At 33.2% G+C, this 11,695-nt stretch overlaps 1 protein-coding gene across 1 annotated transcript; it reads right to left on the reverse strand.

The window, feature by feature from the left end:
- Positions 1-29: 29 nt before the first annotated feature.
- Positions 30-5,008, reverse strand: LOC129900909 (serine carboxypeptidase-like). Its single transcript, XM_055975991.1, has 8 exons — positions 4,403-5,008; positions 3,527-3,695; positions 2,505-2,624; positions 1,573-1,716; positions 1,333-1,483; positions 1,145-1,233; positions 719-977; positions 30-556 (listed from the first exon to the last, which is right to left on the reverse strand). The coding sequence occupies exons 1-8, from the start codon at positions 4,726-4,728 to the stop codon at positions 309-311; spliced, it is 1,506 nt and encodes a 501-aa protein (XP_055831966.1). The 5' UTR covers positions 4,729-5,008; the 3' UTR covers positions 30-308.
- Positions 5,009-11,695: the final 6,687 nt, after the last annotated feature.

Genomic DNA, 11,695 nt, shown 5'->3' on the forward strand with positions numbered 1-11,695 from the left:
ATAAACTAACAAATTACGAAAGCATCTACTTGGAAAAACAATTCAAGATTTTATAAAGTATTGTTGCATGATAAACATATCCATCTCTCACCATGAGTACTTGTTACATATAAGTTCTTTTCAAGAGTTGATGCGGTTCAACATTTTAATCCTTAGTGTAACCTCAGACAGAACACCATTCTCCTCAAAATAGACATGAAATGGTGAAAGCATATTTACATGATTTGTATCACATTTTTCCTGATAGTGCATATGAACTTGTAAATCTATTATTGTGCCTTGGTATTGTGGCTCATAAGTTGAAGAAGTTACATATGAGCAAAGTGACCTTCCTTAGACAATTTCCCTTGCATCCACCTCTGGAGCATTTCAAGTGCTGCCTTAGGTTGATCCATTGGAACCATGTGACCTGCATCATGGACCCTAAGGAAAGTTAGAGGCCCATGGTTCTTTTGAATTCCTTTCTCTTCACCATCTAGTGTAAAAGGAACGGATCGTGCTGCCCCAAAATCTTTCTGCCCAGACCATTCCATTGCATGCACCCATCTAGAGTTCCCTGTCCATAGCATGAAAAATACTTTAGTTCTGAATCACAACAGCTAAAACTATTTAAGCTCTGTTGTATAAGTAGATTTCCATTGACTGCACATAATTTAGGACTCTTCTAAATAACAAATGTACTACTAGTTTTGTTCGATCTCAAACGAATGAAGCTTACCTAGCCAGTTGCAGATAAGATCATATTCCCCGGCGTAGACAAGTAGCTTGATTCCATCCTCAAGGAGTGGAGGAATACCAGCTTCAAGATTCCTCATCCAATCCAACTGCATTGCCTGGTAAACAGTAGAACTACACGAGACAAATTCGATATTCCCAACACCAAGGGCATGTTTAACCTGCTCATCATTGAGGAGATTTTCCATGTTGGAGAAGTCATAGCAGAGATCACCATCACAAGTCTTTCTGACATCATAGTACTGCAGGAACGATTATCAAAAAAGTTTGGTAGCTACAAGTGATTTAGGGATGATGTTCGCAGCTAACTCCAGCTTTTATGTAATTTTATAGTTAGAAATCTGTGTGATTCTAGTTACAATATGATTTTGCCCAGAGAGAAAAATTAAAAGAAATTACGTTTTCTTACATTTTTGTTACCAACAATATTCATTATCTTGTTGAAGATGCTTGTGCATACAAGATATGCAGCCATGCAAGCACTTCCACCATCAGTTCCTAACAATTTTTGCATAGCACACAGCTGATGTCAAGGATAGTGAAGGACTTAAACGATAAAGAATACACTTCGCGGAGTTTCAGTGAGATGAAGACTACCACAAAGCTTAATTGCTTGTTGACATTTTGGATATGACTTGTCTATGACATTGTAATCAGATTGTTTGATCAATCCCATATCCAATGCATAGTCAGTGTAGGCTTTGTACTGAATTTCTGGATTAGTAAGTCCATTACCAATGGCAAATCCCTAATCGAATATAATTCACTGAATTAGCACCGTAACAAGTCAAAACAAACAAATTAGTTATGGAAGATGAGTTAATTAGCTATAAATACCTTAAGATTTATAGGAATTCCTTCTTTATTCTTGTTACCTTGATGAACACGCGAAGCAAATGCAGGAATATAATGTCCAGCATATGATTCTCCAGTGATGTAAAAATCATTCTTTACATACTGAGGATGTGTCTTGAAAAAGGCCTATATGCATAAAAAAAGAAAAAATATATAAGGTGTTTTACTTTAAATTTGTAAGATAGAATAACATTCAAATATTTGGATACGGAAAATAGTTTAAAACGTTTTAAAACTATATGAAATTGAATAAAATGTCTTCAATTAATTAATAGTTTGGTCCAAAACTATTCCTGCCGTCAATAGTTAGGTTCAAAAATGTCTTTTTCCGAATACAACTATTAGTATTTTAAAAAAAAACAAGTTATATTCCTAAAAAAATATTTTTATGGAAGAACTTAGTTCTTATTTCTTTTCTTCTTAAACCGCTTTAGCTAATAAATAAGTAGAAAATTATTTTTTTTCTTTCTTAATCTCATTTTAACAATTAAAATAGAATAACTCTATTTTCAATGTTAATTGATAATGTAAATCAAATATATAAGATCATAGTAAGCCCTTCATTAATTTTTATTGAGATAACGATAAAAAAATATATAATAAAATAGAAAATATTTTTATTTCTTAATATTTTCAAATTAAAATAATATAAGCATTTTCTAATAAAAATCATTATTTGAAAAAGAATGTGTTTAAAATGAAAAGAAACAATATATTTATTAGAGAAAAAGATATTTTTGACCCATTAAATAACAATAGGGATCATTTCGGACCAAACTATTGACGGAAAAGTAAATTTTAGACCAATTATTAAATGTAGACATTTTTATTCAATTTCACATTAAAAATTAATTAGAGGCTTAAATTTAGATTCGGAAAAAAAAAAACACAGAACAAAACAAAGAGTTACAAACCTGCAAGAAGTCATAAAGGTCATTGCTAACACCCCTTTCATCGTGACGAATGTCATCATCATCTGAAGTATAACTGAAACCAGTTCCAGTTGGTTGATCAACGTATAATAAATTTGAGACCTGTAAATTGCAATTAACTCCACGTTATCTTTCTTTATTTACAAAGATGAATCAAGAGCACACTTCAAATTTTTCTTTTTTTTTCTTAATTTAATCATTTGATATTCAAGTGCCCATTGGGTCCATTTAATTCGAATTCCCACCCTTTATTTTAATATTTTTTATTTGTGGCATTTGCTAGCAAATAATTGATTCTGAAAAGCCACTTTAATCAACAATTCTATCAGAAATTTGTGGAGTGGAATCTTAATTATATTCAAGAAAAAGCAAGCAAGTAAAGTAATTAGGGGACTTTATCGTTATGTTCCTATGTCATTGTGGGGAGAAAAAGAAATTAAAGATGGACATGTTTACAAAGTGGAAGGGACTTTATGTGTAAATGAAGATAGAGCAAAAGGGTAGCAAATTTCCGTTCAAAGATCTCAAGCGTTGATCAAGTAAAATTAAAAAGAAAAGAAAACTTGCTTTGTAAAATTCTACTAGGCCTAACAAATAAACAATTAGACAAGAAAAGAAATTCTAGTTGGTAAAAACATGCTTTGCATGATAGATTTTTTTTTTTGGAATAATATCTATTGATAACGTGGAGTCTTATCATAATTTTCAAAATGTCTAAAACCCATATTTTATTTTATTTATAATTTAATTGTGTTAAGATCAATTTAAATGCACATCGATGGGTATATACACCGATAATTACCACTTTTTGAAATAGAATATCTTAATCTTCAAAAAAACATTGAATTTACAGTCTTTAAATTAAAGATATGTAAAATATATAAAATCACCCTTAATTTTATGATTTTGAAAAATAAATATAATTAAAGAATTATAAAAAAAGAATTAAAATAGACTAAAATATAAAAAGAAGATAAATAAATTAAAGTGAAGGTAGTAAAAACCTTGTCCCAGCCAAAATCATTCCAGACAAGTGACATATTGTCTGCTATATTGAAAGGACCATTTTCATAAAACACAGCCAATTCACTGCTACATCCTGGCCCTCCTGTTAGCCATATAACAACTGGATCATTCTGGCTACTTCTTGATTCAAAAAAGAAATAAAACATCCTGCGAAACAAACAAAAAGTGAAAAAAATAATAATAGAATTACACCAAACCAAAAGGAAAAAATAACATTTAAAATTACCAAATTTTCTTCCTGTTCCATTTTACACTCTGGTACTTAACTAGATACACTATAATCTATAAAAGATTTTGCGGTAATAATGTATAAAAGTATTTATAATCAATATTTTATATAAATATCACTAAAAATTTTAATAACTTTGAATATAATAACATTAATTCAATTATTGCTCAATATTTTATTGCCACTAAATATATTTTTTATTGCGGTGACAATGAGTTCATGAATGTAAGAACACACATTACTATGACTATAAAGATCATTTTATTAAAGATAAAATAAAATTTTAAAGTAAAAAAATTCTAGAATATAAAAAAGGGTATTCTTTGCGTAATAAAGTGACATATAAAATTGAACAAATTGAATTTATTAATCATCATGGGCCGAGCTATTTCAATGATTACGAGTTTTGCCAAATTTAGTACTTTAGCCTAAACCTTTTATTTGTGTTAAAAAAAAAAGGTAAAACAAAAAGGGTCTCAATACAACACACCTTTGTAGCTACTAGGTGATATTATCATCCATCAGTCTAGAAGGCCTGATGGATAAAAGAATTTTAAAAAATGTATTGAATATTTATAAATTATTAATATAGAATTTTAAATCATGACTTCATTGTGAATCGTACCTTGCATCTTTAGTATGTGGAAGACGATAATAACCGGCATGATGACCCAAATCTTGAACAGAGGCTCCAGAATCACCAAGGTAAGATAAATTGAATCTCTTCTCAAAGAGAGTTTGTTCAGTAGCAGCTACGGATTTCCCCTTGTTGATATCATGTTTAGGGAACAAATTAAGCTGTTTGATGAGTTTTTCAGCCATTGGTACAGGGAATTTAGCTGAAGATAGAAAAATCGCATCCTCATTATTGGACAAAGAAAGAGAAAGAGCATGAGGACAGAGAAATACAAGTAGTAAAGCAAGAAAGAGTAAAGAGAAAGACGATGCCATTTTTCAAGATTTAATTAGGCTGTTTACGGAAGATATTGCTATTTATAAAGAGGAGGAGGAGGAAGAGTGTGATATAGGCATTGTATGTTGTGTCACTGTGTGTCTGTGTGAGAGAGAAAGGGTGGGGGAAGAAAATGGGATTTAAAACGCTTTGTTTGTTCAAAATGACGCTAATATGGACAAACTGCTCATTCTTTTTGGGCGAGGGAGTGAGGTGAAGTAAGAAAAAGGCATCGGAGTTATTTCAAAAAAACTTGGCAGGATAAGAAAGAAGGGGGAACAAGCATGGAGAGCACAGTATAATAGAGTCAATTAGTAATAATTTTCTGTGGACTTTCAAAATTTTCTGAAGTAAAAATGTCTTTTTTATCTTTAAATTTTTTGAGGTATTTTATTGCATGTAAACAAAATTCCCGGATCATACAAGTCTGTTGCATGAAATGCATCAAAATCAAAATAAGCTATCCCTAGAGAAATAAATGAATTTTAAGAATTTTGTCATATAAGTTACTTTTTCTGTTTTAATTTAAATATTTTAGTTTAATCGAGTACGGATTTTTTTTAAAAAAGATTATTAAATTTTATAATTTTAAATTAAAAATGTGTATAACCTTTGAAATATCGTGACTCTAAATTTGTCATATAAAATATTAAAATTGAAAAACTTAATAACTGAGTATAAAATAAATATATAAGAAATGGCAAGAATTCTTTCATATAAGTTACTTGCTTTGTTCTAATTTGAATATTTTAGTTTAATCCAATATGAAATTTAAGAAATAAAAAAGACTTTTGAATCATGTAATCTAAAAATTAAAGATGTGCAAAATCATTATATCATATGGCCTTAAATTTGTTACATAAAATATTGGAATTCGAAAACTTATTAACTATAAACTTGTTGCGTAAAATATTTGAATTCAAAAACTTATTAACTATAAAAATAATATTAAAAACACTCTTTTTAGACGGAGCAAAAAAAAACTTTAGCTAGCGTTTGGCCTCAAATTTTCAAATATTCTTGGCAAGTTATTTTTGGGTGAAGTTTCAGCAAGTGTTTGGTCACAAATTTTTCCAAGAATATTTGATTGGTTCAAAAATATTATTTTGTACCCATAAGTTCTTAAAGTTATTTAAAATACATATAAGTTTATATTATCATTTTATAATGAATATTATCCGTTAAGAAAAACCTTATAACATAATTGATAACAATCAACAACGAAATAAAAATATGTGCAAGAACAATACATTAACTACATTAAAAACAAATTGTTGTTTTTTTTCAATCTTTTCACCCAAACTATTCTTTGCCAGAGGAGCTAGATAGAGATGTTATTTAATAGTGTTGGTTGACCACGTTAATGGAGTAAACTGATAGATAAATATTAGTTGGAATTAATAAATGGTGGGTGTTTTTATAAAATATAAAAGTTTGGGATAATTTTTAAATTTTTAAAACTTTTCAAATATTATAATTTTTTCTAGAACTTGGAAACTTGGAATGTTTGCCAAATATATTTGTAAAGTAATGATAAATTATATGACTAAACACTAATTTTTATTTTTATTTTTTAAAATTTTCTCCATAAATTATTTGGGGCCAAATGACGCCCGATGGATGGAGTGTCATATTAGAGAGAGTTCAATCCTAATTAGGTACTTGGTCTATTCATTCATTGGGAGTACTTTAGCTTTATTAGTATTTCTTTTTAGAAAAGAATTACTCTCCACCCATCCCTATGCTTCTATACTTTTAGGGTGATTTGGTGTAGAAACCTATACCACCTAACGATTTCAAAAATCATGTTCTTGAACGATGAATACGAATGTAAACAGTAAATATAAGACACATAATTTATTGAGAAAAACCTCCTTGCTCAAGGAAAGAAAAACCACAACCTACATCTCGTAGGATTTCCACCAAATTTCACTAACCTTCAAAGAGCGGTTTTAGATTACAACTCAATAATCAAGGACTTAACTCAAGTACCTAAACTCGAACGATTAACTATAATCGCAACTCAAACTCTCCAAGAAGCCAAACCCACTTCTTATTACAAGCCTCACTTTATACCTTAGAAAATTATAACTCAATAATATTTCTAAATAGAGTTCAAACACATGAATTAACTTTCAGAAAGAAAACCTAACTCTAGTTCTTGTTTCTTCAATGTTTTGCTCTTGGAACTCTGCCTTGCCTTTTGCTTGAGAAATTCGATTTCAGATTTGCAAAGCCAAGAAATCCCTTGTGTGACATTTTCCTTTTATAACATTGGTTTTTGAAGACCTAGTTGAATCCTACAAGGAAAGTAAAACTTTTTTATTGCTTTTCCTTATAGGAGTTTTAATTGCGTCATCTTTCCTTATTTCTGCATTTTTGACTTATACAAGGATTTGTCCAATTTTTTCCGCGTCTGCCTACTGTACCATCCAGCGAGTGAACCTAGTTCTCATAACCTGATTCTCATTTGTCATTATCAAAACCTTCATGAATGGTGTCAACAAATTCTCCTTTTTTGATGATGACAAACCTTGTACCTTCTGCACCTGCACATATGTTAAGTACAAAACCAACAAAAACCAACTTCCCCCTTTTGACATCTCAAAAAAAAAAGAATAAGTGAATAAGGTATAGAATAATGTGAGTATGCTGATCCAGAGGCATAAATGGAAACACTGTCACCTGGTTGAGGAATCACAGAGTACTTACAATATGAGGATATTAGCCATTGAAATAATACCAAAGCAAAGAAAACACAAAAGCAAGACACCACATCATTTAAGCCCAGAAGGGCACCACCATAGTCTGTACAAAGTAAAACAACAAAAATATAGTTTCAAAACTCATCTGAGAGAGACAAATAAAAGGCTATAGAGGAGGAGTAGATGAAGATGAGGAGGTAGCAAGAAGGAGAAGCAGTTTGTTTATACGAGCATTGTTTTTCTATTGTTGCCTAATCAATTAATCTTTTAGTGCGACCACTTCGCCTTGTGTACCAGCAAGATCAACCCTTAGAGTATCCACCTCATCTTGTAGAGAATTGTTCTGGTCTCGAGTACAATTGAGAGAGGCCATTAACTGGGAAACTGGACAAACTATCCTTTGACCAGGTGTAGGAGCAGTATTAGCAACGGACAAGCAATTACATTCAGCATGAGAGGTTTTATAAATCATTTTTTTGGCCCGTCGTCCTTCACCTAAAGGCACATTGAAGGCCTGAAGCACTATGGTGAGCATGTTCCCATAGACCAAGCAGTGAGGACCAGGTTTAGGATCAACCACCCTAGCCATATGATGAATCATGAGTGCCGGCCAGTTGATGTGTTCTTCTTGATCATGAGCATTTGCCAACCCATGTCCATAACGTATCTTCATGTTCTCTCTCCCCTCATGGAATGATTCCCTTATGCACTATTTTAACTAACAACTTATCACTTTCCTAGGTCTGACAGTGACCCTCCCCTATGTGAACTTGGATGTGAGTAAGTGATTTTCGTCCTTAGTCCACACATATTTAGCAAGCCCAACTGAGGGAACTTGTAAGATTTCCTCCAGTTGATGATAATCAATAACAATCTCAGCCCCATGAACTCTAGCACTAACCAAACTATCCTTTAAGACTACCAGATTTATATAGAACTCAACCACTTTAGGAGACACATTAGGGGTTTTAGTGAAAGGAAGAGGGAAGGATGAAGGGTTAGGGTTTTCGGCGAGTAGAAATAATGATGAATGAGTGAAGGGTTCAGTGGAGGTATATGGTGGAAGAGGAGAATGATGAGTTTGGCGAGTAGGGGAAGACGGTAGCGAAATAGGTGGCGTGCCTATTTGAGATTTTAGGTGATCTTCTCCCTGAGAAGATGTCCCTGGTGATTCCCCCTGAGATGATGTTGGGTCCTCATTGTCAGATTAATTGACGAGGGCCAAAAGGGGTAAAGGTATTTTGGGAGGAGTGGTCGTTTATGGGTGGGTAGTAGGTGGAGGAGCTGGAACTTCCATGGATGCAGTTAGGGTTTATTAGTGTAGAAGAAAGAATCAATTGGTGAGACAATTGAAGAGTGATGAGTGTATAGGGAATTTTGGGTGATTTGATGGGAAATGATGGTGTTTTGACGAGTGATTTGAGGGTGAGGTGACGGTTAAGATCCCAAGGTTATTAATATTCAGAGAGAAAATATGAACTTCCCACCCATTTGGAATATAGAGTACAGATGAAGGGACCAGGTTCAGTTGGATATGTGAACATGCATTTAAGATGTACGGCAGTAGTAAAGACCAGGAGGATGAGCGCATACATGTTAAGGGAAGGACCTAGTTCCTGTGTACAGTCAATTTGTTTCTCCACTTTGTTATGGGAAACTAAGGGTAATATCATCAGACCTAAGCTGTAGTGTTCCTCTGAAGATGAGTGTGTACCTAGTATAGTGCAAAGGTGACTCAGTAAGTCACATTATATTTATAATACCAAATCACTTCTAATCAATTTGATCTGTCAAGAAAAAAAGAAGGTAGTCAATTTTATTGGTAAATGAGACCAAGAGCCAGTCTATATTTCTCAAATTCTTCTCTTCCCAATGCGTTTGTAAAGATATTAGCCACCTGATCTTCAGTTTTACAAAACATCATGGCTATGAGCCCCTTTTCAATATTGTCTCGAAGTAAGTGATGTTGTACATCAATGTGCTTGGTTCATTTGTGTTGGACCGGGTTCTTAGTTAAGTTCATCGCATTAGTATTGTCACATCTTATTGGTGTGCATCCTACAATGATTCCAAAGTCCAATAGTTATTTTTTAATCCATAAGAGTTGAGAACAAAATGACACAGCAGCTACATACTCCGCTTCAACAGTGGATAGTGCAAGTGAGTTTTGTTTTCATATAGCCTATGACACCAGACATGGTCCAAGAAAATGTGCCATACCTAATGTGCTTTTTCTATCTACAAGATAGACTGCATAGTCTTCATCTGCAAATCTAATTAGATCGAAGGAGTTTCCTGTAGGATACCAGAGAACCAGGTTCTGAGTTCCTTTAAGGTATCGTAGTATTCTTTTGATGGCCTTTATGTGTGACTCTTTTGGAGATGATTGAAAACGTGTACATAGTCCAACACTAAACACTATCTCTGGTCTATTGGCTGTGAGGTATAGTAAGGATTCAATTATGCCTCAGTATTTTGTGTCACCGACTAGGGAACCAGTTTCATCGAATTTGCACTAGTTTCTCTTTCTTTTCGTTTCCAAAAGCGACACTTCCGCCATGGAAATCATTCAGTAAGAGGAAGTTATCTTTGTTTTCCATTATATGTCTTGAACATGCACTATCCACATACTACTGTTTATGTCTTGCTCTTACCTGTTCCTGCACTAGCAATCAGAGATTAATTTTGGACACTCAGATCCACTTGGGTCTCTGTTTGTGAGTGAAAGGATGAATTAGGTTCTTCTTAGTCCATTTAGGTAGGAGCTTATGTTTGCGAATCAGTTTCGTAATTCCTATTCCATAAGACACTTTCTTTATATATGTTAGATTATTTTTAATAGGCTTGTTTATCCCTTTCTTTAGATAGAATTGATAAAAGAGATCTTGAACAAAGAAAATTGATAAATTCCATTTTGACCGACTCCATCATCATCTTTCTAAAAAGGGATTGGTATGGATTTTAGAATTATGGGTGGACCCCAAAATAACCACACGCCTTCCGATAGGAATATGGTTTACTATGGTGGGAGTCGTTCCTCAGTTCGTATCCTATGAGTTTGATATTTTTCTTCGGACTGTGTCCCTATTCGCTGCTAAGAAAAGATTCCATGTTGTGTTGCATCCTCTTTGATGTTGTTTCTCATTTTCTTTCATCCTCCTTGCATGTGGAAAATTTCCATTAATCCATTGGTAGGATAATGCTGCTCTATCAGTAGAAGGGTGATCCATTAATAGGATACTCGGCAAAATAATTGTATGTCCATCGGTAGGACGAATGAAGATCCACTGGTAGGATATAAATGTGTGTGTCCATTGATAGGATAAATAAAGATGATTCGTCGGCAGGATATGATGCATGTCCATTGGTAGGATGAATAAAGGTGATCTGCCGATAGGATATTTTGGCAAAATAACTTTATGTCCATCGGTAGGACGAATGAAGATCCACTGGTAGGATATAAATGCGTGTCCATCGATAGGACGAATGAAAATCCATTGATAGAATATGTTCATCCATCGATAGGATGAATGATGATCCATTGGTAGGATGTAAATATGTGTCCATCGATAGGACGAATGAAAATTCATTGGTAGGATATGTTGGTCCATCGATGGATGAATGTTGATCCATTGGTAGGATATGATGCATGTCCATTAGTAGGAAAAATAAAGGTGATCCATCGGCAGGATATGATGCATGTCCATTGGTAGGATAATGATTCATTGGCAAGTTGTACTTCAAATCTTCTCTGATATTTGATGCACCTTACGTATTCCCCTCAGGAGTTTATAACGCTGGAAAATACTGATGTTTCTCTTTGATGAGATCGATATACAATGGCCCTCTCAGCAATAATATTACCACTTTCGGTAATATAATATGAATGGCCCTCTTGGCAATAATATGCAATGTTATCCTCTTAGATTATTTGAATGATGCATGTTCCTCTTGGTAATGCAATGAAAATGAAATGGCCCTCTTGGCAATAATATGCAATGTCATCGTCTTGGATGATTTGAATGATGCATGACCCTCTTGGTAATGCAATAAAAATGAAATGACCCTCTTGACAAATGAAAATGCAATGTCCCTCTTGGCAAATAAATATGCAATAGCCCTCTTGGCAAATGAAAATTCAATGGACCTCTTGGCAAATAAATATGCAATGGCCTTCTTGGAAAATGAAAATGCAATGGCCTTCTTGACAAATAAAAATGCAATGGCCCTCTTAGATAATAAAAATGCAATGGTCCTCTTG

Source organism: Solanum dulcamara, chromosome 8 (assembly GCF_947179165.1).
Source record: "Solanum dulcamara chromosome 8, daSolDulc1.2, whole genome shotgun sequence".
NCBI lineage: Eukaryota > Viridiplantae > Streptophyta > Magnoliopsida > Solanales > Solanaceae > Solanum > Solanum dulcamara.

Coding starts and splice junctions, on each gene's coding strand:
- LOC129900909 (XM_055975991.1), bottom strand. CDS start 4,728: ATGGCATCGTCTTTCTCTTTACTCTTTCTTGCTTTACTACTTGTATTT. Junction 3,696..4,402: donor CCACATACTAAAGATGCAAG/GTACGATTCACA, acceptor TTTGTTTCGCAG/GATGTTTTATTTCTTTTTTG. Junction 1,484..1,572: donor GAATTCCTATAAATCTTAAG/GTATTTATAGCT, acceptor ATATTCGATTAG/GGATTTGCCATTGGTAATGG.